Source organism: Callithrix jacchus, chromosome 1, assembly GCF_049354715.1.
Source record: "Callithrix jacchus isolate 240 chromosome 1, calJac240_pri, whole genome shotgun sequence".
NCBI lineage: Eukaryota > Metazoa > Chordata > Mammalia > Primates > Cebidae > Callithrix > Callithrix jacchus.
This window is the reverse complement of record NC_133502.1, coordinates 180,918,667-180,945,432: the sequence shown is the minus strand read 5'-3', so window position 1 is coordinate 180,945,432 and position 26,766 is coordinate 180,918,667. Positions and strand designations below refer to the sequence as shown.

The following is a 26,766-nucleotide window of genomic DNA, read 5'->3' as shown; positions in this document are numbered from 1 at the left end:
GGCGTGAGCCACCACTCCTGGCCTGTCTTTCACTTTTAAGAGCTCATGGAAATAGATTGGGCCCACCTGGATAACCCAGGCTAGTCTCCCTATCTTAATCGCTCTGATTAGCAACTTTCATTCCATCTACAACCCAAATTTCCTTTTGTGGTGCAATGTAACATATTCACAGATTCTGGGCAATAGGAAATGCACATCTTTGGGGACCATTCTTGTGCATCCCACAGTCACCATTTATAATAACCCAAAAGGCCATCCAATTCTAAGCAATGCCACTGGGCTCGGTGGCTCACACCTGTAATCCCAGCACTTTGATAGGCCAAGGCAGGTGGATCACCTGAGGTCAGGAGTTTGAGACCAGCTGGCCAACGTGGTGAAACCCCATCTCTACCAAAGAAATACAAAAATTAGCTGGGCGTGGTGGCACACGCCTGTAATCCCAGCTGCTCAGGAGGCTGAGGCAGGAGAATTGCTCAAACCCAGGAGGTAGAGGTTTCATTATACTGCCCAGGCTGGTCTGGAACTCCTGGCCTCAAGTGATCCACCTGCCTCCGCCTCCCAAAGTACTGGGATTACAGGCGTGAGTTACCACGCCCAGCCTCTTTTGCTTATTTTTTACTTTAGATTCACTCTTAAATTCTTTTGTGCAGTGAAATCAAGAATCTAAACTGGCCCACCAACAACAGAAATACCATATAAAGAGAGAGCAAAGCAAATAATGATAAAAGTGTCAATCCATCAAGAAGATATAACTGTTATAAATATACACACATACACACGCACCTAACAACAAAACCCCTCAAAAAATGAAACAAAACCCGATAAAACTGAAAAGAGAAAATAGATGTACGATAATATTTGGAGACTTTGGCACCCCATTTTCTTTTTTATCACTTTTCTTTCTTTTTCTTTTTTTAAAAGACAGGGTCTCGCTCTTGTCACCGAGGCTGGAGTGCAATGATGTGATCTCGGCTCACTGCAACCTCTGCCTCCTGGGTTCAAGCAATTCTCCTGCCTCAGCCTCCTGAGTAGCTGGAATCACAGGTGTGCACCACCACGCCTATCTAATTTTTGCATTTTTGGTAGAGACAGGGTTTCACCATGTTGTCCAGGCTGGTCTTGAGCTCCTGACCTCAAGTGATCCACTCACCTTGGCCTCCTAAAGTGCTGGGATCACAGGTGTGAGCCACTGTGCCTGGCCCTAACACCCTATTTTCTTTCTTTTTTTTTATTTTTGGGATGTTATTTTGCTCTTGTTGCTGAGGCTGGAGTGCAATGGCATGGTCTTGGCTCACTGCAACCTCCGCCTCCTGGATTCAAGGGATTCTCCTGCCTCAGCCTCCCAAGTAGCTGGGACTACAGATACCCACCACCATGCATGGCCAATTTTTGTATTTTTAGTAGAGATGGGTTTTCACTATGTTGACCAGGCTGGTCTTGAGCTCCTGACCTCAGGTGATCCACCCACCTTGGCCTCCCAGTGCTGGAATTACAGGCATAAGCCACTGCACCCAAACTCAGTCTTAAACTTACTACAAAGCTACAGCAATCAAAACAGTGGAAGGCTGGGCATGGTGGCTTACGCCTGTAATCCTAGCACTTTGGGGGGCCGAGGTGGGTGGATCACCTGAGGTCAGGAGTTCAAGACCAGCCTGGCCATCATGGTGAAACCCCATCTTTAATAAAAAAAAAATTTTTTTAAATATGAATGTTCATAGGCATTACTCATAAGAGCCAAAATGGAAACACTCCTTTTGAATGGTGAGTGGATAAATTGTGTTAAAATTACAATGTAATAGGCTGGGCATGGTGGCTCACGCCTGTAATCCCAGCACTTTGGGAAGCAGAGGAGCTCAAGATCATCTGGGCCAACACGATGAAAACCACTTTGGGAAGCAGAGGAGCTCAAGATCATCTGGGCCAACACGATGAAAACCCATCTCTACTAAAAATACAAAATTACCTGGGCGTGGTGGCCCATGCCTGTAATCCCAGCTATTTGGGAGGCTGAGGCAGGAGAATCCCTTGAACCCGGGAGGTGGAGGTTGCAGTGAGCTGAGATCGCGCCATTGCTCTCTAGACTGGGCGACAAGAGCAAAACTCCATCTCAAAAAAAAAACATAACCCAGCAAACGAACAACAACAAACTAGACAAGTGTTTTTAAGCTTGCGCGATAGAAAGCACAGATTGCACCAAGGAAAACATACCTGTTGAGAACTTTATTCACCTCAGTTCTCTACGTGGGTACAATTTCCCAAACATGCCACAGAGAAGTGGAGTCCAAATGGAGACCAATGGGCTCACTGAGCCAAGGGAGCAGAAATTAAAATCCATAGCTACTGAAATTTGGGGGGCAGGATATCAGAGAGGGGAACCCCCAACTTCTGGTGGAGGGATGTTTCTAAGGGCCCTTGGTCAAAAGAGTGTTTGTCTTCAGAGCCCCCTGCAATTCCATGTTAATTGGAGGACTGGATTTCTTTCTTTTTTTTTTTTTTGAGACAGGGTCTCAATCTGTTTCCCAGGCTGGAGTGCGGTGGTGCCACCTCGGCTCACTGCAACCTCTGCCTCCCAAATCAAGCGATTCTCATGCCTCAGCCTCCCAAGCAGCTGGGATTACAGATGCCCATCACCACGCCTTGCTAATTTTTGTATTTTTAGTAGAGATGGGGGTTCACCATATTGGCAAGGCTGGTATTTCAGGCATGACCCACCGTGCCTGGCCATATTTATGGCTTCATCAGCTTTAGAAATTTGTAATTTGTGGCCGGGTGCGGTGGCTCACGCCTATAATTCCAGCACTTTGGGAGGCCTAGGTGGGTGGATCACGAGGTCAAGAGATGGAGACCATCCTGGTCGACATGGTGAAGCCCCGTCTCTACTAAAAATACAAAAATTAGCTGGGCATGGTGGTGTGCGCCTATAGTCCCAGCTACTCAGGAGGCTGAGGCAGGAGAATTGCTTGAACCCAGGAGGCGGAGGTTGCGGTGAGCTGAGATCGTGCCATTGCACTCCAGCCTGGGTAACAAGAGGGAAACGCCGTCTCAAAAAAAAAAAAAAAGTTTGTAGTTTGTACTTATTTATTCATTCCAAATAAGTATTAATTTTCATTTCTAATTTTGTATTTACAAATTATATTGCAGTGCTTCTGTTTAACATTCTACACCTCATGTAAGTTTTGGGCTCAACAATCCCTGAATGCATCTTGGATTAAGGAGTCTCGGGACATAATGTTGAATGTAAAAAACAATTTGCAGCAAAATGCATCCTCGATAATCCCATACACAGAGTTAAAAACCATGTAGTTTATTAATATATTGTTTACAGACAAAAACAAATGCGGGAAGATGACAAGGCCACAGAGGGCTTCAGAAACAGGAGGAAATTATGACTTCTGTGGGCTCTGGGCACATTTTACCTTCATGGCACTTTTCTCCATTATTAAAAAAATGGTAATTATATTTTATGACTGTGTTGGTACAAAGACTGTGTTGGTATATTAGTGTTACATGGTAAAACAATTCAAGTATGTTCAAAATATTTGACGGGCTAGAGAAGAACTGGAAAAAATGAAAATAACGGTAAACACGCTCTGCTTCCTGGACCGTTAAATTTGCATAACGGTCACCACGCCCTTCCAACAAGCCACGCCCCCTTCCTAGAATATTCCTTCGCCTGGGCCGCTTCGGAAAGAGTTCTCCGGTTTGCACCTCATCCTCGAGCCAGGGTTCTCCTCGGTAAGACTGTGTCTGACCCTCTTTTCCCAATAGGGCCCATCTCGGCCTCCTTTCTTTATCTTCTGAGTCACTACTGGTAATGTTTTATTTCCCTGTCTTCTTTATTAACTGTAAGATGGTGACGCTGGCTCATCTGGGTCAGCAGTAGGGGTTAAAAAAGCGGGTAGGGGCTGAGCGTGGTCGTCTGTAATCCCAATACTTTGGGAGTCCCAGGCGGCGGATCACTTGAGGTCAGGAGTTCCCAAACAGCCTGGCCAACATGGTGAAACCCCGTCTCTACTAAAAGTAACAAAAATTAGCCGCGCGTGGTGGCGCGCGCCTGTAATCCCGGCTACTCAGGAGGCTGAGGCAGGAGAATTGCTTGAACCCGGGAGGCGGAGATTGCAGTGAGCCGAGATCGTGCCACTGCACTCCAGCCTGGGCGACTGAGCAAGACTCCATCTCAAAAAAAAAAAAAAAAATATATATATATATATATATATAAATATATATATATAAGTTGGGGGGTGGGGCGGGCGCGGTGGCTCACGCCTGTAATCCCAGCACTTTGGGAGGCCGAGGTGGGTGGATCACGAGGTCAAGAGATCGAGACCATCCTGGTCAACATGGTGAAACCCGGTCTCTACTAAAAATACAAAAAAATTAGCTGGGCATGGTGGCGCATGCCTGTAATCCCAGCTACTCAGGAGGCTGAGGCAGGAGAATTGCCTGAACCCAGGAGGCGGAGGTTGCGGTGAGCCGAGATCGCGCCATTGCACTCCAGGCTGGGTAACAAGAGCGAAACTCCGTCTCCAAAAAAAAAAGGGGGGGGGGTAGGCTTTCCAGTGGATTTTACGATTTAAAAAATTTATAGACTTTTCTGAGACAAGGTCTTACGTTGTTCCCCAGCCTGGAGTGCAGAGGCACAGTCACGGCTCACTGCTGCCTCGACCTCCAGGGCTCAGTGGATCCTCCTGCCTCAGCCTCCCAAGAAGCTAGGCTCGCAGGTGGCTAATTTTTTTTTGGTAGACAACTGTGTCTCGCTATGTTTCCCAGGGTTCAAGCGAGCCTCCCGCCTGGGCCTCCCAAAGCGCTGGGATTAGAGGCGGGAACCGTCGCGAGATTTACTCTGCTGTATTGCGCATCGCGCCTTCTTCGCAAGACCTGTCGTCTCCCTTTCTGTCATATGTAAAGATATATTCCTCCGAAACTACGCGTTTCCATAATTTACATGACATCTTAGGTCTTTAAAGGGAATCTAAAGAGAAAGATTTACTTCATCATCGTTGTACATCTGGTGAAGTACCTGAGGCTTTGAAAAAAGAAGAAAAAAGACGGAACGGAAATGGCCAGCGGGCAGCGGCAGACCCCACCCCCAGCGAGGCTCTTCCCGGAGCTGCCCCGCCCGCAGGAAGCCCGGGGCGGGGCCGAGGTCAAGGCTCCGCGGCAAACTCGCCCCTTCCCAGCTGACGGGCACTGGGGATTGGTCGGGCCCCAGCTGCCCGGACGTGACGCCAGCTCCCGGCGTGGGCGGTGCACCGCTCCGCTCTTCCCGCGCCCCGCCCCCTGAAGCACCAAAACCTGAAAGCGGCGGCCGGGCGGGGCTTGCGGACGGCGGACAGCGGACGCCGGGCGCGGGGGGCGGGGCCTACCTTGCGGCGAAAGCGGGTTGGTGGCTGTGGCCGCGGGCCTACACTTTCGCCAGTGGTCGAGAGCGGGGCACAGGCATGGAGGTGGGCCACCGGCTGACGCCAGGCAGAGCGCGGTGAGGGGAGCGTCGTGAGGGCCCGCAGGTCGGGCGGGCGTGAGGGCAGGCGCGCGGCTTGTGCGCACAGGGTCGCATCGGGGAACCATCGCAGGGCTTGGGGCCCGGTGGACGGATAGGTGGGAGTCGGCGCTGCCTCGGCCGCTTCCCTCAGTGCGGGGGCGGGAACACCCGTAGACGGCTGGTGGCGGCCCTGTTGCCTTCCTGCGCGCTGGACCCGGTCGCTGATACTCCCTGTTCTTCCATTGTCTACACTGCAGTCTCGCGTGAGCTGTTTTTTGGTGTGGACACTGCGTAGTTTCCTTGGGGAAGAGCGGGATGTCTCGGGGTGGGAAGTGTCGGACCCCTCCACTCCCTCGCCTACCTGCCGCCCGGCGCCCCTCCCTTTGGATTGTTGGGTTTTTTTTCTTTTTCTTTTTTTTTTTTTTGGAGACAGGGTCTTTCTCTTGTCACCCAGACTGAAGTGCAATGGCCCAATCACGGCTCACTGCAACCTCGACCTCCTGGGCTCACGAGATCCTCCCGCCTCATCCCCCGCCCCCTCCCGAGTAGCTTGGGACCACAGGCCGGTGCCACCACTCCCGGCTAAGTTAAAAAAAAAAAAAAAATGTGTTGTCCAGACAGGGCTGGGGTCGTTGCCCAGGGTGGGCTCAGTTACTCCAGCGATGATCCGAGCTGCCGCGCTCGGCCGGTCCCTCCGGTTTGGAAGAGTCTGTTTCTTCCACCTGGTGGGGCTGGAGCGTTTGCTGCTGGCAACAGGGCTTTGTCCGTCCTCCCCAGGTTGCGGGGTACATAGATGTGCCCTCAAAATTTGCACGACCCTAGTGAAACGGGGTTGACTGCCTGGAGGGAAAAGAGCCCCACAAGGAGAAGGCCGAGTTTGGTATTTGATAAGTGATACAGGCTGAGTATCCTAGGACTGATGTTACTTGCGCTGGGTACCTTGGAGGGAATTTTAGCTCAGTGCCTAGCTATCCCTGTGAGTCGGGACAGCCCCCGGTGGAACTGGGAGTCAGAATTGCAGTTCTGCTGTTCATTTGTTGCCCGAAAGTCCACAGACAAGTTCTCTAACCTGTCAGATTTTCTTCATCAGCTGGCAGTATTGGTTGTAGGATTCATGTCAGCCTCAGATAAGAGTATAAAAGCCACTTACCAATTTTTCTTGTTTTTTTAATTACAGAAATGTTCTTTTGGGGCCGGAGTCTGGGTATCTATGAATGCATATCCGTGTTTGTTCACAACTAAGCCCAGCTGAGACGATCACTTTTCTGTAGGCCATTTGCCCAGGTAATTTTTTTTTAACAGGAGTTCAGACCACCAAGGTAAGTGCAATGATGGAAACATGTGCAGAGTCTTGAAAAATAGAGAAGAAGGTCATCAGAGACAGACTGGAAGAGAGGACGGGTGGACAGGCCCCTCCAGATGTGGTGACACTCAGGGAGGGCTTGCACACTGGTTGTTCTCAAATCCAGCTTTCTCTTGGAATCTTGGTGGAGTTCTTTAAAAGGGAAACAATTTTATCTATAGGATCTTTTCTGCTTTTTTAAGTCCTGAGGGAAGTCTGATGTGCATTCACAGTTAAGAACCAGGCAGAGGTGTGAGGGTGGGTTTTCAAGGCTGATGGATGAGCTTCCATAAAGGCAGGGAAGACCAGTCACCATGAATGGTTTTAGGAAGAGCAAGTGAAGGGAGGTAAGTGTGGAAGGAAAGAAATGATGTGGAAGATGGATCATTGAGGGCCTTGTGTATGTTGAGCTCAGCAGTTTGAATTTTTTTTTTTTTAATTGAGATGGTGTTTCGCTCTTGTTACCCAGACTGGAGTGCAATGGCATGATCTCAGCTCACCGCAACCTCTGCCTCCTGGGTTCAGGCAATTCTCCTGCCTCAGCCTCCTGAGTAGCTGGGATTACAGGCACGCGCCACCATGCCCAGCTAATTTTTTGTATTTTTAGTAGAGACAGGGTTTCACTATGTTGACCAGGATGGTCTCAATCTCTTGACCTCGTGATCCACCTGCCTCGGCCTCCCAAAGTGCTGGGATTACAGGCTTGAGCCACCGCCTCCGGCCTGCAATTTGAATTTTATCCAAACACTGGAGAAGTTACTTGTGCTTTCAAAGTCCAGTTTGGGCTTTGGGCTCTTGACAGCATTTTGGAGGAAGAATTGGTGGCAGTCAACCAAGAGGCAGAGAGATCATTCAGGCTTCTTCAGTAATCCAGGCAAATAATGAAAATGTATTGAATTAAGGCAGTGGTTGTTGCACTGAGATGAAAGTAGAGATGTAATTAAGGGGTAGGCTCTAGAGCTCAGAGACTGTGGCTGAGGTAGAAGGAGTGTGTAGGATAATTCCTAAGTTACTGGTTTGAAAATTGCATGGACAGTAATGCCATCAGCAAGGGAATATAGAACAGATAACAGACTAAGGGAAGGACTTTGTTGGGTTCTGGTCATGTTTACTTCGAGGTACCTGTCAGATGTGAGCAGAGATACTCTGTAAGCAGTTGGATGTTGAATATATCTGTCTGGAATTCTAGGCTATGCTGTCATTTATTGAGTAGGTGGAACATGTGCATCATTGCGTTAAGTTTGTATTTTTGTTTTTTTTTTTAAGACAGAGTCTCATTGTCAGCAAGGCTGGAGTGCAGTGGCTCCATCTCAGCTCACTGCAACCTCCCGACTCCTGGGTTCAAGCCTCCCAAGTAGTTGGGAGTACAGGAGTGCACCACCATACCCAACTAATTTTTGTATTTTTAGCAGAGACGGGGTTTCACCATGTTGGCCAGGATGGTCTTGATCTGTTGACCTCATGATCCTCCCGCCTTGGTCTTGCAAAATGCTGAGATTACAGGTGTAAGGCACTGCACCCTGCTTGCATTAAGGTTTTTTTTTTTTTTTTTGAGACAAAGTTTCGCTCTTGTTACCCAGGCTGGAGTGCAATGGCTCAATCTTGGCTCACCACAACTTCCGCCTCCTGGGTTCAAGCAATTCTCCTGCCTCAACCTCCCGAGTAGCTGGGACTACAGGCGTGCGCCACCATGCCCAGCTAATTTTTGTATTTTTAGTAGAGACAGTGTTTCACCTTGTTGACCAGGATGGTCTCCATCTCTTGACCTTGTGATCCACCTGCCTCGGCCTCCCAAAGTGCTGGGATTACAGGCATGAGCCACCACGCCCAGCCGCATTAAGTTTTACAATACATTCTCAGTCTTTGGGCAGCTTCAATATAGGCAGTAGTTGCAGCAGTGGTTTGAAGTAGGTCACCCAGAAAGGGAGTACTGAGTGGTTAGAATTCTCAGGACAAGCCTTTGAAAACTTTAGTATTTATATGAGTAACAAAGGCAGGGTTGTAATTATGAAGGAGACTGAGTAGAAGAAGTGTCAAAAAATGGTGTAGCTAAAGAAAGCATGGGCAGCATTTTCATATGCTTCAGCAGAGTCAAGTTGAGAACCTGTTGGATTGGTAATGTAGAGATTATTAGGGACTTAACGTTCTCTAGAGTGTAAGGATAGAAGTCAGAGTGCAAAGGAGCTGAAGAAGTGGGAGCTAGTGAATCTAAACTTCCAGATGTTTAGCTGAGAAATATAGAAGGAGTTTTTTTTTTTAGGTTTATTTATTTACAGAAGGAGTTTCACTCTGTCTCCCATGCTGGAGTGCAGTGGCACGATCTTGGCTCACTGCAACCTCCACCTCCCGGGTTCAAGCGATTCTCCTGCCTCAGCCTCCCGAAAGCTGGGATTACAGGCACCCACCATCACGCCCAAATCATTTTTGTATTTTTAGTAGAGATGGGGTTTCACCATGTTGGCTAGGCTGCTCTTGAACTCCTGACCTCAGATGATCCACCAGGCTCGACTTCCCAAAGTGCTGGGATTATAGGTGTGAGCCACTGCACCCTGCCAGAAGAAAGAGATTGTTATCTGAAGTTTCTGGCTAGCTAATATTGAGAAATGATAGCCTAAGGATAAGTCTAGAAAATTACAGTTATACCTACAGTGAAGCATCCTATATTTTTGGTTTTGACAAATTAGCTCTCTTTTTGGTCAGTGCTCTTAGAGTTGCTTTTGTTTGAGTTTATTTTGATTTTGCAACTTGAGTATTGTCTGGACACACCCATTTCTTGTTCAGTAATGATTCCAAGTGGTTACAGGCTGATGAAACTGACAACATAGACCTCAAGAAGAACTGAGTTGTACAGAAGCTTAACAGGATTCACAGTCATTTAGAAGCAATAATTTTCCCCCTAAAAGACAAAATATTCCCTATTGGGATTTCCTGGACTTAGCCATTAGGGCAATGATGATTTTAAATTTGGAGAGTAAACCACACACATGTGGCCTTTTGAAGAAGAACCACGGAGCATAATGTTCTGTTGTTGATGTGCTCCGCAGCAGTATTTTCTGTATCTTCTAGGGTCTATGACACCTATTTGGCAGTAACTCCCATATACTTTGAGAAAATTTAGCCTTGCTCTTTGGGATGTGGAAATAAGCTAGCTCTCTGAGTGAAATAAAAAGCAAATTCTGTGATTTTCTTAGTAGAAGGTTTCTTTTGTTGTCTCCTTTGTTAGTAATTAAAGTACATGACATTTAGATCTTCAAGTAAGCTAAGTGGGAAGAAAATATGCAACGTTTTATTTGCGTGGTAGTCCCACTTAAGTGGGACTTAAATTGAAAAAAACTGCAGTCTGTCAGCTGCTGAAATCATCCTTAAACCGGTGTTTGAGAAATCTATGAAGTTTCACTTTGTTCTTATGTCTTCTAAGTTGTGTTTGAGAAATCTATGAAGTTTCACTTTCTGTGTCTTCTAAGTTCGCTTTCCTTATTGAACTAGGTCAATGGAAAAAATAACTTCTGCAAACTTAATTTCCTAGTAGTGTGATGTGGGCCTTTTAGGTATAAGTAATTCTTCTTTTGAAGAAAATAATTTTAAATTCTGCAGAAATATATTGAAGACCTTATCCCTTGTTACTTGGCATTTCCTAGTCTGCAGTGCCCTTGTACTAGGTAGGCATTAATAATACATAATTGAATTGGAGTTAGTGTCAGGAAAGGGCAGGACTCTGCAGCTATAACTACATACTCTCTTTTTTTTTTTTAAAAAAAAAACTCCCTTCGATGAGAACTGAATAACTCATATTATCCTGTTCCTCTGCTTTCAGGAGGCTCCTAATGTAGAACTTAATGAAATTAAATTCCTTCTAAATAAGTTTTCTCTTTTTTTTTGAAATCTCATTTTTAAATGTCCTTTTGTTTATGTAGTTTAATGTTGAAAGTTACCCTAAATTCTTTTTAGAACCATGAAGAAAGTATACCTCTTCAAAAGCAAAAGTAAAAGTAATATTGGCCAGGTGCCATGGCTCATGCCTGTAAATCCCAGCACTTTGGGGAGGCAGAGGTGGGTGGATCACCTGAGATCGGGAGTTCAGCCTGACCAACATGGTGAAACCCTGTCTCTATTTTTTAAGAAAAAAAATTTTTTTTTAAATAGAAAAGTAATATTAAATAAATTTAAAAAATCAATTCATATGACTAACATTTGATATGCTTATGCATTTCTGAATAATTATTTGTGAGTATAAGAAGAAACTTAAGTTTTTTTTTTTTTTTTTTTTTTGAGACGGAGTTTGAAACAGAGTTTCGCTCTTGTTACCCAGGCTGGAGTGCAATGGCGCGATCTCGGCTCACCGCAACCTCCGCCTCCTGGGTTCAGGCAATTCTCCTGCCTCAGCCTCCTGAGTAGCTGGGATTACAGGCATACGCCACCGTGCCCAGCTAATTTTTTGTATCTTTAGTAGAGACGGGGTTTCACCATTTTGACCAGGATGGTCTCGATCTGCCGACCTCGTGATCCACCCGCCTCGGTCTCCCAAAGTGCTGGGATTACAGGCTTGAGCCACTGCGCCTGGCCGCCCAGCTAATTTTTGTATTTTTTTTTAGTAGAGATGGAGTTTTGCCATGTTGGTCAGGCTGCTCTTGAACTGCTGATCTAAAGCTATCTGCCCACCTCAGCCTCCCAAAGTGCTGGGATTACAGGCATGAGCCACTGTGCCCAAGCCTACTTAGGTTTCTTAACCTTCTTCTAACCTTCTTTCTCCTTGAATGGAGACTTTTTAAACATTTTAAAAAATTGTCCCTCCTGTGAATTTTAGTACCACCAATGTATTGTGTATCTCTTTATATACTATATGTACATCTGAGCTTTATACCTAAAAAGAGCAGGACTCTTTTTTTTTTTTTTTAAGACAGTCTTGCTCTGTTGCTCAGGCTGGAGTGCAATGGCACAATCTCAGCTCTTCGTAACCTCTGCCTCCTGTGTTCACGCGATTCTCCTGCCTCAGCCTCCCAAGTAGCTGGGATTACAGGTGCACACCACCACACTCAGCTAATTTTTTGTATTTTTAGTAGAGACAGGGTTTCACTATGTTGGCCAGGCTGGTCTCGACCTTCTGACCTCGTGATCTGCCCGCCTTGCCCTCCCAGAGTGCTGGGATTACAGGCATGAGCCTCCACGCCCAGCCTGGAATGCTTTTATCAGGAAGATTTGTTTCGCTTGTTTGTTCAGTAATTTATTTATGTCAGTATGGCTTCATGTATATTTTATACCTTGGGTAATAATCCCATATTATTTATTTTGTTCACATGTTTTAGCTTTAGCCACGGAAACTATTACAGTTTGACTTTCTGGTATTACAGGTTCCTCCAGGTCTACTTGCATTTTTCCTGACCCAGCTGATTGATTATATTATCAGTGCAGACATTTGCTTTTTATTTAGCCAATACACTGTTTACTAACTGAGCTTTCTGTTAGCTTTCATATGCATTTAGTTATAGAGATAAAAATACAGGGTCTTAGCTTATTTTTATTATACCTCATTAGAATTGGAGACCTTTTGGGATTCTGGCTTATACCCTGTTTGCTGATCTTCTCAGTTTCATGCTGTCTCTATTTCTTATACATAAGATAAAGCTGCCTTATGTAACTTTTCTTGTTTTTGAAACTGCCTCACTCTGTCACCCAGACTGGAGTGCAGTGGTGCGATACCACCTCCCTGCAACCTCTGCATCCCGGGCTCAAGCGATTCTCCTGCCGCAGCCTGGACTGACCTCGGTCTATGGATGTGCACCACTGCATCTGGCTTATTTTTTGTATTTTTGGTAGAGACAGGGTTTTGCCGTGTTGGTCAAGCTGGTCTCGAACTCCTGACCTCAGGTGATCTGCCTACCTCGGCTTCCCAAAGTACTGGGATTACAGGCACCACACCTGGCTATACTTGCCTTGTATATCTTCATTCAAATTTTTGACAAATTCAGTTCTTGGGATTTTCTTCCTGCTACTGTCTTGTTACTTTGCTCTCTGAAATTGCTAGGATTTGGAAGGTTATTTCATTTTAACCCTTTCACTTTTGAATTTGTAGAGGCTCTGATGTTGTCATAAAAACAAAAAGTTGAAGAAGGTAAAAAAACTATTAATCTAAAAAGTATTAATCTTAGTAGTGCAATAGGTTGTTAGCATTTGTAACTGTCAGAGTTATAGTGCATTGAGGAGCAGTGAGTTATGGGCAGCAGTTCATGCATATATGCAAGTTCATGTGCCCATGCTTTCAAAACAAGAGAAAACCCCTCTCTCTGTGTCACCTGAGTAATGAGATTCAGGCAATATGATTAAATATTTTTTATTTGAACATAAAGTTTGAGGATGGCCAGCTGGGATGATCTAGACTCCAGAAGATAGGGTCAGTAAATACTCTGAAGTGGAAAGGTTTTCAGGGTCATTTATATAGGCAAGGTCTGAGGAAGCTTAACAGGATTTTAATGTTTTCTACACAAGGCTAGTTTCTAGTTACAGCAATTTAATGGGTTATAGGCAGTGTTCCTTTTGGGAAGGGTCTATTTAACCTTTCACCTTAAGGATGTAGTAGTCCAGGGGTCTTTTATCTCTTTGTTAATGGGTCTCTTATCCCAGTCAAGAGATCTTTTATTGCATGTGACATCTAGTTGGAGCTGGGAACAAGAAAGTAACGAAGTTAACCTATAACAGGAGGGCAGGCTGCATTACTTGATCTCCAAAGTCAACCTTCTGTAGGGCCTAATTTTTAGAAGCCCTCAGTAGACAGCTGTCCATTTGATTTCACATCTGTATGAGTTTTTGTTATTGGCACAAGTTAATATTTATGGATTTTTGTTTCCAGAGATTTCTGGAATGTGGCTATTGGGAATGTGAAAGTTTTCCTGAGCTTTTGAGTTTGCCTCCAGTATATTACTGGAACACTCCAAAATCTATACTTTGAAAATATTGATAAGTCTGAGTTTGTATATTTTCTATCAGTACTATGTAGTTTTGAGCCTTCTCTGTAGCACAACTTTATACTGCCAGATGATACTTATTCCTAATACAATGCTTTGACTTCTCTGTGTTTTTCTTTTTCTTTTTTGAGACAGAGTTTCACTCTGTCACCCAGGCTGGAGTGCAGTGGCGTGGCTTGGCTCACTGCAACCTCTGCCTCCTGAGTTCAAGCAATTCTCCTGCCTCAGCTTCCTGAGTAGCTGGGATTACAGGTGCCTGCCACCATGCCTAGCTAATTTTTGTATTTTTAGTAGAAATGGGGTTTCACCATGTTGGCCAAGCTGGTCCCAAGCTCCTGACCTCGTGATCCACCTGCCTCGACCTCCCAAAGTGCTGGGATTATAGACGTGAGCCACTGGGCCCAGCCCTCTGTATTTTTCATATGTCAAAAGTAGAAGAATTTTATGAGTTTAGCCAGTTCAGTAATTGATAAGCCAGCCAGCAGAACATTTGGGCTGTAGCGGCACATTTTAAATTGAAGACCAGGTTGACAAGTTGTAGTGTGTCTATTCCTGACACACAGTAGACCTGAAGTTGGTTTTTTTCTTGATGTTTTTTTTTCTGGCTGTAGGTACACAATGAGCACATGTTGTTGGTGTACACCAGGTGGTGGTTCCACCACTGACTTCCTAAAGCACTATGCGTCCAACACTCGATCCAGTGAATTTCAGACAGCCAATGAAGACCTCTGCTACTGCTTAGAGTGTGTGGCTGAATACCACAAAGCAAGAGATGAAGTGCCATACTTGCATGAGGTAATTTATATTAGATGGACAATATTTTTCAGAGCTTGATAGCTAGAACAGAAGAAGTTTGGACACTGTTGGGAAGTATTCAGAAAAATGATGATATAATTTCAACTTTGTGGGGTTTTTTTGTTTTTATTTGTTGTTGTTAGAGATGGCGTCTTGCTCTGTCGCTCAGGCTGGAGTACAGTGGTGTGATTATACTTATATCATTTTACACGTTTGAGTATATTCTTAGGACAAATTCCTGAAAGCGGAAGTGCTGTCTCATGATTTTCCATGGGCCACATGGGTTTTCATAGCTTGTTTTGCTATGTTTTGGAGACAAGGTCTTTGCTCTGTTTCCCAGGCTGGAAGTGCAGTGGTGTGATCACGGTTCACTGCAGTCTCAACCTTCTGGACTCAAGCCATCCTCCCACCTCATCCTCCTGAGTAGCTGGGACCATGGGCATGTGCCAGTATTCTCAGCTAACTAAAAAAATTTTTTTTTGTAAAGACACGGTCTTCTGTTTTGCCCAGGCTGGTCCTGAACTCCTGAGTTCAAGTGATCATTGCACCTTGGCCCCCCAGTGTTGGAATTATAGGCATGAGCCACTGTGCCTGGCCAACTTTGAAGGCTAACTCATTGTCTGGTATATAGTAGGTACTGAGTAAATGTTTAGCACTGGTGGAATTGAAACCTGGAACAGAATTTTATGATCTGTCACTTTTAGTCACTTTGGTATAAAATAATTTTATGAAACAGAGTCATTGGGAGGGGATTTGTTTCTTAATTTTTGGTAAGTGCTATAATACATGCATGTATCTGAATGGCTTGGGGTTTTTGTTTCCCCACCACCCCCAACCTGGCCACTACTCAGGTTTTTTTTTAATTGGAAATAATAAATTCTTTTTTTTTTTTTTTTTTTTTTTTTTTTGAGATGGAGTTTCGTTGTTGTTACCCAGACTGGAGTGCAATGGCACGATCTCGGCTCACTGCAACCTCCACCTTCTGGGTTCAAGCAATTCTTCTGCCTCAGCCTCCTGAGTAGCTGGGACTACAGGCACGCACCACCATGCCCAGCTAATTTTTGTATTTTTTTAGTAGAGAACGGGGTTTCACCTTGTTGACCAGGATGGTCTCGATCTCTTGACCTCGTGATCTACCCGCCTTGGCCTCCCAAAGTGCTGGGATTATAGGCGTGAGCCACTGCGCTCGGCCCAAATTCTTTTTTTAATGGGCAAATGGCATAAACCTCTAAGGGGAAGTATATTTTCCAGTCATAATAACCAAAGTGAAAGATATAATTCTAAATATGTGGTTTTGAATATTTGGTTTATTTGATGAAAAACAGAATGTAGGCCATAGAGATATATACAGTATATAGAGGAGAGGATGATTAGTGATGGATTTGTGTTGAGAAACTTGCATTTTATAAAGTTTTCTAATAATGAAGCTGTCCAGCATATTTGTACTATATGCTGGGCTAAGGTACTTAGCTATGGCTGGAATGTAGAAGGGAAGACATAGAAGGGCCTCAGTTTTGCTTTTGAGAGAGAAGCTCCAGCTTCTCTTTTTTTTTTTAAAGTATAGTTGATAGTGATGTTGGGATATGTATAGAAAAATTCTACAAGAGAAGTGTTTAAACATCTCAAATACTATTTTTTTGTTTCCTTTTTTCTCTTAGGGACAGTGTCACTATGTCATCCAGGCTGGAGTACAGTAGCACAGTCATAGCTTACTATAGCCTCAGATTCTTGGGCTCAAGTGACTCTCCTGCCTCAGCCTTCAGAGTAGCTAGGACTATAGGCACGCAACATGCCTAGCTCATATTTTTTTTTTTGGTGATGTCAAGGTCTTGCTTTACTGCCCAAGCTGGTCTCGAACTCCTCACCTAAAACAGTCCTACCTCAGCGTCCCAAAATGCTAGGATTACCCGTAAAGGTGTGAGCCACTGTGCCTGGCCAACATTTCATACTGTGTGTACTCCTTTTTCATAAAAGCGGCCACATTTTAAGTAGGTTTCTTTAAATCTAAAATATAATCTCTAATACTTTACATTTCAGAATTGTACTTAGAAAAAGGCTTTCTAGGTCATCACATTCAGTGTATTTTGTTGATAATAAGACATAACGCACACTGCCCATTTTATTTTCCTCTAGGTTTTATGGGAGTTAGAAACCTTACGTCTCATAAATCACTTTGAAAAATCCATGAAGGCAGAAATTGGAGATGATGATGAATTATATATAGTAGACAACAATGGGGAGATGCCACTGTTTGACATTACTGGACAAGACTTTGAAAATAAGCTTCGAGTTCCTCTTCTTGAAATACTGAAATATCCTTACTTGCTTCTACATGAACGTGTTAGTGAGTATCTTGGTGGTTCCTCAAGTTATATCAGTTATATTATTATAATATTTTAATATTATAAGAATTTAGGCTTATCTGTATTACAAATTTGTTTGCCAAACATATATTTAGGATATATAATTAGGACTTCTTTTTTCCTCAACATTTTTGTTTTTTTTAGTTCAAACACAAAATACCTATTTTTAGGGGCATAGTTCAAACTTACCTTGTTCAGGGGACAACTGAAGATTGTTTTTGTGTTTTTTTAGAGACAGGATCTTGCTCTGTCACCTTGGCTGGAGTGCAGTGGTACAGTCATGGCTTGTTGCAGCCTCTACCTCTTGGGCTCAGGTAATACTGTTGCCTGAGCCTTCTGGGTAGCTGGGACTAAGGTGTGTGCCATTGCGCCCAGCTAATTTTATATTGTATTTTTTGTAGATGAGGTTTCACTATGCTGCACTGCCCAGGCTGGTGTCGAACTCCTGGGCTCAAGCAGTCCTCCCACCTCAGCTTCCCAAATTGTTGGGATTCCAAGCACGAGCCACCATTCCTGGCTCCCAACATTTTATTGTGAAAGTTTTTAAACACAGAAAAAGTAAACTATAGAGTGAACACCATATACCCATCACATAGATTGTACAGTTGTTTTTTGCTGTATTTGCGTTATCATGTATCTGTTCATCTATTCATTCAATTATTGATCATTTTCATTATTGCCAGGCAGGGTGGCTCACGCCTGTAATCCCAGCACTTTGGGAGACTGAGGCAGGCAGATTACCTGAGGTCAGGAGTTGGAGATCAGTCTGGCCAACATAGTGAAACCCATCTCTACTAAAAATACAAAAATTAGCCGGGCATGGTGATGGACACCTGTAATCCCAGCTACTCAGGAGGCTGAGGCATGAGAATCTCTTGAACCTGGGAGACAGAGGTTGCAGCAAGCCAAGATTGTGCCATTGCACTCCAGCCTGAGTGACAGATTGATACTCTGTCTCAAAAAAGTAAAATAATAATTTTTATTATTGTAGTATATCTGTGGCAGAGTTCTCAGGCTTTCCACTGGTGCCATTTTGGATAGTCCTTTGCTGTGTGGGGCTGTGCTGTCTATTGTAGGATGTGTAGCAGCATCCCTGACCTCTGTCTACTAAATGGCAGTAGTGCTCCCTCTCTCCTTTGTGACAACCAAAAATGTGTCCAGACATTAGTGGATATCCCTTTTGGGGGATGGTGAGGTATAAAATCACCCCTGATTGAGAGACGCTAATCTGTAGTAATTTTCACTCATCACCATGGCATGGCTTATTATAGCTGTCTAGATTTTGGCTGTTTACATTTGCGTTTCATAATATGAATCTCTTGAAAGTAAAGGCACTTCCCTAACCTATCAAATCGAACAATATATATTTTTTTAAAGTCTCACTGTGGCCCAGGCTGGAGTGCAGTGGCATGATCTTGGCTCACTGCAACATCCACCTCCTGGATTTAAGAATTCTCCTGCCTCAGCCTCCCAAGTTGCTGAGATTACAGGCACGCACCACCACACCCGCTAATTTTTTTTATTTTTAGTAGACACAGGGTTTCACCATGTTGGCCAGGCTGGTCTCAAGCTCCTGACCTCAAGCGATTCACCCACCTCAGCCTCCTAAAGTGCTGGGATTACAGGCACGCGCCACTGTGCCCAGCTCAAAATAATACTAAAATCTGGTTCATTTTCCTATTTTCCCAATAGTGGCGAATGTGTTTTTGGCTGATTTGTTGAAATTAGAATCTAGTCAGGGACTACACATTGCATTTGGTTGATAGTTCCTACAGCTCTTTTAATTCGAAACAGTATTCTCAGCCTGGGCAGCATAGCAACACCCTCCCTCCCCCATCTCTACAAAAAAATAAAAATTAGCTGGACATAGTGGCATGTGCTTGTATTCCTAGGTACTCAGGAGGCTGAGATGGGAGGAGCACTCGAGCCCAGGAGGTTGAGCCCGTAATGAGTCATGGTCGTACCTCTGTCCTTCATCCTGGGCAACAGTGCAAGACCCTGTCTCTAAAAAACCAAAAAATAGTCTTCAGTTGACCCTTGAACTGTGCAGATCCAGTCATACATGGATCTTTTTTCAACCAAAATTGAATAAAAAATACAGTATTCATGGGTTGCAAAACCTGCTTCTATGGAGGGTTGACTTTTTGTGTATGCTGGTTTCTCAGGGGGGACTACAGGACTCAGCTATGTGTGGATTTTGCTATACATGGGTACCCTGGAACCACAGCCATGCGTGTACCAACTGTATTTGTACAGAAACCAACATGTACCCTTATCTTTTTTTTGCCACAAGTTTGACTTTTTGAGGAGGGCGTATATTTGCTCTGTAGAATAATACACTTCATGGATTTTTCTGGTTTCTTTCCTGTGCTGTTAACATGTTTCTTCATTTACCATATTTTCAGTAAACTGAAAAGATCTAAAGACATGATTAGGCAAGTCAATTTTGTCTAAATCAATAAATTCAAAGTAACTAGATTGGAAAATTCTGAGACATTTTCAAATATTTATTAAAGAATAATCTATCCATAAAAGTATATAAGCTTGGTTTTTTTGCAAATTAAACACATTTGTATAGCCAGCATCCAGATCAAGCTTCAAAACATTATCAACATCCGAGAAGCTCCCTTCGTGCTTCTCTAGTCATTATATCTCCCCATCCCCAAAGCCAACCTGTCACTAGTCAAAGAACTATAATATTGAAAATGTAATTTGAAAAAGCAATAATGTTTTTTAAAATTTTACGGCTAAAACTTGATTGATCTGAAACAGTAAATGGATTGTTCAATAAATGGGAGTGGGACAGCTAGTCATTTAGGGGTAAAGCTGATTTTGTTCCTTGTTTTATATCAGATAAGTCTAGGTGTATCAAAACATAAAATACACATGGAATTGGACCTATAACCATATGCTTACAGGTCTTTTACACATTCCCTATGGAGAGAATTATGCTAAGTGTAAAAAAAGAGATGTATTTTAATAAGGTTAGAATAATTTCTGACAACACCTATGATCAACAGATTTAGTCTTCCAGATATGTAAATATTGTTCCTGTATTTACAATATCAGCATTTTTATGGCTCAATTTGGAAAAAAAAAAAAAAAAAGCAAATTTTCATTTATTTACAGAGTAACCCAAGGAGCCTAATTTAGGGAATCTTGATAAGGTGATAAGAGTTATATGTTTTATTTAACTTATATTTTTCTTTCTAGATGAGTTATGTGTTGAAGCACTTTGTCGGATGGAACAAGCCAATTGCTCCTTTCAGGTGTTTGACAAACATCCAGGGATCTATTTGTTTTTGGTCCATCCCAATGAAATGGTGAGTTTGAGTGCTGGGCAATAGAAGGATATGTTGTACTGTTGTACCTGTAATAGCTGTAATAGAGGTTTTTGGTGTGGATTTTGTTTAAAAAGTTTGCTAAGATTTTTCTTGCTTTAAAATTTACTACAGTTAAGTAGAGGGTGCTGTGGGGTAAAGAAGAGGGGATCTGAGCAGAGAGGGTAGGGGAATACTTACTGACAGGTGATGCTTGAGCTTAAAAGACAAACAGGAATAACTTGATGTTCTTTCAGTACGTTGAATTGTACTCAAGAAGAACTCTTCTCTTGACTTTCTTACCTGCTTGTCCCACTCCAAACATGTGGAAATACTGGTTAAACATTTGAAAATTTATTTTCAGATAGATGAGAGTTAAAACAAAGGGAGGTATGGAGGGGAACTGGGAAATTCTGGTGCCGGAAATGAAGAAGAACAAAAGCCAGAACAGTGAGCAGAACAGATAGCATTGAAACCTGAAATAGCCCTAAATGGCTAAGGTCATCTTTTGTGGTAAGACAGTCTTTGCTTCAGGTGTCCATGCATAATGCCACCTAGAACCAGTAGCCAGGAAAAGCTGCTCTGCCAATGTAAGGCACCTGCCAGTAGCCAGGAAAAGCTGCTCTGCCAATGTAAGGCAACAAAAATGGTGGTTTTTAAAAAGCAGCAAATAAAAAGCATGGTCATGGGATTGCCAGTCAAGATGATGGTGAATTTCAGTTTCTTCTGGGCCAAACGCATAACAATGATAGAAAAAATCTGAAAGGAGAAAATAAAAGAGGTATCATCACATTCCTCAAAAGGAAAACTATTTCTGTGGACCAGCAGTGGAACAGAAACACAAAGTAATCAATGAGTGGAAACCTGTAGGCCTGGGTGGCAGTAGGTAGCTGGGGATTCAGCTTGGGCAAGACAGCAGGAAATTAGAAGTATATGCTGAGCAAGGCAAAGAACCAAAGCCAGACTCTGTACTTCAAACAAGGGGTGAGCAGATGGGGGTGCTCCTCTGCCTGTGAAAGAAGGTTGCCAAAGTATTATGAAGGTTCACTGGCTTTTTAAAAGTTGTGTACATATGGAGGAAACAGGTCTGATCTTGTAACCAGGACCTGGGCCAAGCACTTGCTGAGTTTTCCTCACCCTTATGTGACCAAAGGTTTTGTGTCCTGAGCTGCCAATAGTTGACCTAGATCTGGAGCAGGACTCTGAAGGATGGATAGAAACCAGCCCAAATTTATATTTAGAAAGGGGACGGGTAGTGGTAGGAGGGACACAGAATTTTTCTCTGTTGGATGAGCTTGCAAACCAAATCCCTGAAAAACACATGAAGAAAATGCATGCTCTGACAGAGAATGAGGACCAGTGCTGTTGGTCCTTTCCCTAAGTTTAACTCTAGAGGAACTTGAAAGAGAAAATTTGGAGAAACTGAGTTGACAAGGGCTGGTTTATTTAAAACATTTTTTTAAATTATTTTTAATTTTTAATTTTTTGAGGTGGAGTCTCACTCTGCTGCCCAGGCTGGAATGCAGTTGTGCAGTTTCAGCTTACTGCAACCTCTGCCTCCTGAGTTCAAGAGATTCTCCTGCCTCAGCCTCCCAAGTAGCTGGGACTACAGGCACATGCCACCATGCTTGGCTAATTTTTTGCATTTTTGGTAGAGATGGGAGTTCACCATGTTGGCCAGGCTGGTCTTGAACTCCTGACTTTGAGTGATCCGGCTGCTTTGGCCTCCCAAAGTGCTGGAATTACAGGTGTGAGCCACCATGTCCAGCCGACAAGAGCTGTTTTGAAAGGTGAATGTTGGAGATGGGGAGGAGAACATCCTTAGTTGGTGAATTCCTTTTCACTCCAGGGTATTGGCTCCTATTAGGCAGTGCCTATAGGAGGCACTATTGAATTGCCTCACAGAGCATTTTCCCACAGCCAGAGAATAAAATGGGCTCTGGGAGAATAAAGGAGAAAAGGAACTGTTAAGGTTCTGCTTTCAGTTCTCCTTCATCATTGCCTAAGATGAATAATGCCTGCATCCAAATCTTTATCAACTAAAAGATCCGATCCAGGTGGAGGTAGGAATGAAATCAGGACGGTGTATAACCCCTGATGTTTGTGAGGCACTGAGACAAGCAGGAGGAGACCAGTTAACCATGGATAATTGCTTTAGTGTCATCCCCTCTCAGTCCCAGGACTGGGGAATTATAGCCCAGTAGTGTCTTCTAATTAACTTTTTCTTGCTGGGAATAAAGGGTGACTACCTGACTTAGAAAATTAAAATGCAAGATAGTGAGTGATTACGTTTTTCTGCCTTGGATTTTATCCACCACTCAGCCCTGAATTGATTGGGCATAAGCCAGTTTGGAGTCTAGCCTTCCATAGGCACTGCCTCATAGGAGCCAATACCCCAGAGTGAAAAGGAATTCACAAACTAAAAATAATAGACGTATGAGAAACATAAAGATTTTGGTAGAAGCAGATATATTAGAATACTTGTCTAATAATTTAAAATTATTATAGTAAATGTACTAGAAGAAATAAGGGAAGATACTAATATGAAATGAGAACTCGAAACCGTGAGAACCAAGCCAAGTTGTAAGGTTGAAAAATGAGATAATTAAAGCCTTCAGGAGATGGGATAAATAATATAGTGGGTACAGCTAAGAGTACGAGTGACTGAATTAGAAGACCAGAATGAGCAAATCCCTAAGAAAAATACAAATGGAAAATATAAAAAGAAAAGCTAAAAGATAAATGGGGGTAGAAGTAGTACGACTAACAAAGATGTAAGATGTCCCAGAAAGAGAAATAAAAATCAGGACAAAGAAATATTGGAGATACAGCCTGGCACAGTGGCTCACACCTATAATCCCAGGACTTTGGGGGGCCGAGGCAGGTGGATCACCTGAGGTCAGGAGTTCAAGACCAGCCTGGCCAGCGTGGTGAAATCACATCTCTACTAATAATACAAAAAATTAGCTATGCACGGTGGTGTGTACCTGTAGTCTCAGCTACTCGGGAAGCTGAGGCGGGAGAATCACTTGAACTCAGGAGGCGGAGGTTGTAGCGAGCCGAGATCATAACATTGCCCTCCAGCCTGGGCAACAAGAACGAAACTCCATCTCACAGAAAACAAAACAAAACAAATACTGGAGATATAAGGGAGATCAATTTTCTGGAATTAAAAAAATAATAATAAAAGACTGCTGATTAACATCAAAGAGGAGAGAAGGGAAGAAAGCCCTATACCTATGTAAAATAGTAAAATTTAAGAACATCAAAGACAAATTCGAAAGGTTCTTTAAAGAAAAGATCATACTACACAAAGAAGAATCAGGTTGACACCAGATTTGTAGCAGTCACATTGAATGCAGAAAGACAGTGGAGTAGTTTTTTATAGAGTTCTTAGGGAGAGTTTAAAACTTCAAATTACATATGTAGCCAAAGTGATTTAAATATGAGGGCATCATCAAAACCTTTTTTTGTTTTCTTCTTTTTTTTTGAGACAGTCTCGCTCTGGCTCACTGCAGTCTCCACCTCCAGGTTCAAGCAATTCTCCTGCCTTAGCCTCCTGAGTAGCTGGGATTACAGGCGCATACTACCACATCCAGCTAATTTTTTTTGTATTTTTAGTAGAGATGGGGTTTCACCATGTTGGCCAGGATAGTTTCAATCTCCTGACCTCGTGATCCGCCTGCCTCAGCCTCCCAAAGGGCTGGAATTACAGATGTGAGCTACTGCACCTGGCTGGCATAATCAAAACATTCTAAGATAGAAGGTCTTAGGAGGTTTGCCCCTCAAAGACCCACACTGAATGAAGTTTTAAAACATACAAGAGAAGAACCCAGCAGTTGTTGCACAAGATACATATAGTTGACTGAATGCTGAGGTAAAGTTTATTATTTAAAAGAAAAAAGGCTGGGTGCTGTGGCTTCTGCCTATAATCCTGGCACTTTGGGAGGCACAGGAGGAAGGATCACTTCCGTCCAGGAGTTCAAGGCCAGCCTGGGCAACATAGTGAGACCCTGTCTCTACCCAAAAAAAAAAAAAAAGCTGGGTGCCTGTATTCCTAGCTACTTAAGAGTGAGATCCTATCTCAAAATAAATAAATGAATATATGCATGCATTGCTAAATTCAAAGAAGGTGTGTACACACTGAACATCCCTAATCTCAAAATCTTAAGTGCTCCAAAATCAGAAAGCTGTTTAGTGCTGACATTATGCTCGAAGGAAACACTCATTGGAGCATTTCCGATTAAGGATGCTTAACTGATAAAATAAGCAAGTGTTCCAAAATCTGCCAAAAATCAAAATTTGAAACACTTTTGGTCCAAGCATTTTTAATAAGGGATACCCAACTTGTATATCAATAATAACTTTGAGCAGGTGTTTTCACCATGACAGGATTGTCAGGTAAGGCCATCAAAGATGTGAGAGCATACAAAGTTTTTATCCTGTTAAGTACAGAGATAAATATGAATTATTTTTAGAAGAAATACATTGAAAGAGGAAAAAACTAACATGTTAAAAGTAAATTACAGTCATGAAAATAGATGTAAAAATACTAAACAAAATATTAGAAAATCTCAGCTGGTGCTGTAGCTCATGCCTATAATCCCAGCACTTTGGGAGGTGGAGGCAGGTGGATCACTTGAGGTCAGGAGTTCGAGACCAGCCTGGCCAACATGGAGAAACCCCGTCTCTAGTAATAATAGAAAAATTAGCCTGGCATGGTGGTGGATGCCTGTAATCCCAGCTACTTGGGAGGCTAAGGCACAAGTATTGCTTGAACCTAGGAGGTAGAGGTTGTAGTGAGCTGAGTTGCGCCACTGCACTCCAGCTAGGACAGACAGAGTGAAACTGTCTCACAAAAATAAAAATTAAAAGTATAATTTTATTACTTTAACAGATTAAAGCAACCTGGGCAACATGGTGATACCCTGTCTCTCCAAAAAGTAAAAAAAAAAAAAAAAAATTAGTTGGGCACGGTGATTTGCACCTGTGGTCCCAGCTACTCTGGTGGCTGAGGACACCTCCTTGAGCCCAGGAGGTGTTGGTGCCATTGCACCCCAGCTAGGCCACAGAATGAGACCTTGTCTCAAAGACACATAAGACAGATTAAAGTGGGAAAACCTGTGAGTATCTAAATAGATGCAAAAAAAGAACTGTTTGATAAAATTCAGTACTCATTCATGATTTAAAATCCTTAGCAAATTATGAATAGAATGGAATTTCATAATCTAATGAATAGTATCTATAAAAGCTAGAGGAAACATCAGCATGAACTAATCTTTAATGAAGCATTTACTTTAAAATCAGGAGTAAGACGAAAGTGCTCACTGTCACTTTTGTAAAGAGGGTCTGGTCAATCCAGTAAAGATATTAGAAGACTAAATTAGAGGCATAAAGATTTGAAACGAAAAAATAAAATGCCATTATTTGCGATATTATGATCGTTTCCATAGGAAACCTCCCTAAGTTATGAGCAATAGGAGTTTAATAAGGTGACTAGATGTAAGATGGATTTCTAAAACTCAGTTACATTTTTAAATACAAGTAGCCAAAAAGAAGTTTCCATTTATAGTAAATTTTAAAAATATTGAACGGCTACCCATAAATCTCACAAAGATATCAAGACCTCTAAAGGAAGATTATAAAATTTAATTGACAGATGAGAGGGTCTAAATAAATGAAGAGAGAGACACTTTATATAGCATAGGAAAGCTTAATAACAGAAAGATGCCCATTTCCTCCAAACCAGTCTTGTGATTCAGAGCGTTTCTAACAAATTCCAACAAGGTTTTTAGCACAATGTGTGTTGAGATGCTGTGAAAAATTTTGTATGAAAGAGGAAGGTGCCAAAAATTGTCACAACATTTCTGAAAAAGAGTAGATAAGGGAGATTGATAAGCACAACTTACTGTGAAGCTTTAATAATTAGGATGTATAGTCCTAAGACATACATGGACAGACAGATTGGCCAGTGAAATAAAATAGAAAGCTCAAAGAGGCCTACTCGGCCAGGCATGGTGGCTTACACCTGTAATCCCAGCACTTTGGGAGCCCAAGGCGGGCAGATCATGAGGTTAGGAGTTCAAGACTAGCCTGGCCAATGTGGCGAGAGCCCGTCTCTACTAAAAATACAAAAAAATAGCTAGTCATGGTGGCAGGCACCTACAATCCTAGCTACTCGGGAGGCTGAGGCAGGAGAATCAGTTGAACCTGGAAGGCAGAGGCTGCAGTGAGGCGAGATTGCACCACTGCACTCCAGCCTGGGCGACAAGAGGGAGACTCCATCTCAAAAAAAAAAAAAAGACCTACTCATTTGGATCTTTGATATTTTAAGGAGACAATTTGTAAGGTCTGTGAGGTAAAGAGGGACTGGAAATTGGAGATGATAGGAAAGGTGTACTATATGGAAAGAAGTTAGATCCCTACCTCATTATCATACTGATAAAATCTATCCTAAAAACCATAGTTAGGTTCAGTTTTCAAACTCTTAGCAGGAAATAGAGGT

At 43.0% G+C, this 26,766-nt stretch overlaps 1 protein-coding gene across 24 annotated transcripts in view; it reads left to right on the top strand.

Annotated features, from left to right (window-relative positions):
- The first annotated feature begins 3,663 nt into the window (after positions 1 to 3,663).
- The window catches only part of SETX (senataxin), an 88,374-nt gene continuing 65,271 nt past the window's right edge, over positions 3,664 to 26,766 (top strand). For 7 of the 24 annotated variants that reach the window (XR_013519778.1, XR_013519779.1, XR_004730038.3 and 4 more), the window contains exons 1-5: positions 5,358 to 5,479; positions 6,660 to 6,766; positions 14,395 to 14,578; positions 16,712 to 16,922; positions 20,155 to 20,264. Coding sequence is in view for 19 of the 24 variants with exons in the window: in XM_002743418.6 (XP_002743464.2) it covers positions 14,402 to 14,578; positions 16,712 to 16,922; positions 20,155 to 20,264 (498 nt within the window). In the remaining 5 variants the exon portion in view is untranslated. Of the gene's footprint in view, positions 3,812 to 5,357; positions 5,761 to 6,659; positions 6,802 to 14,394; positions 14,579 to 16,711; positions 16,923 to 20,154; positions 20,265 to 26,766 lie in introns of those variants that run through there. The other 17 variants (XR_013519792.1, XM_078330371.1, XM_078330337.1 and 14 more) reach the window with 8 other exon arrangements.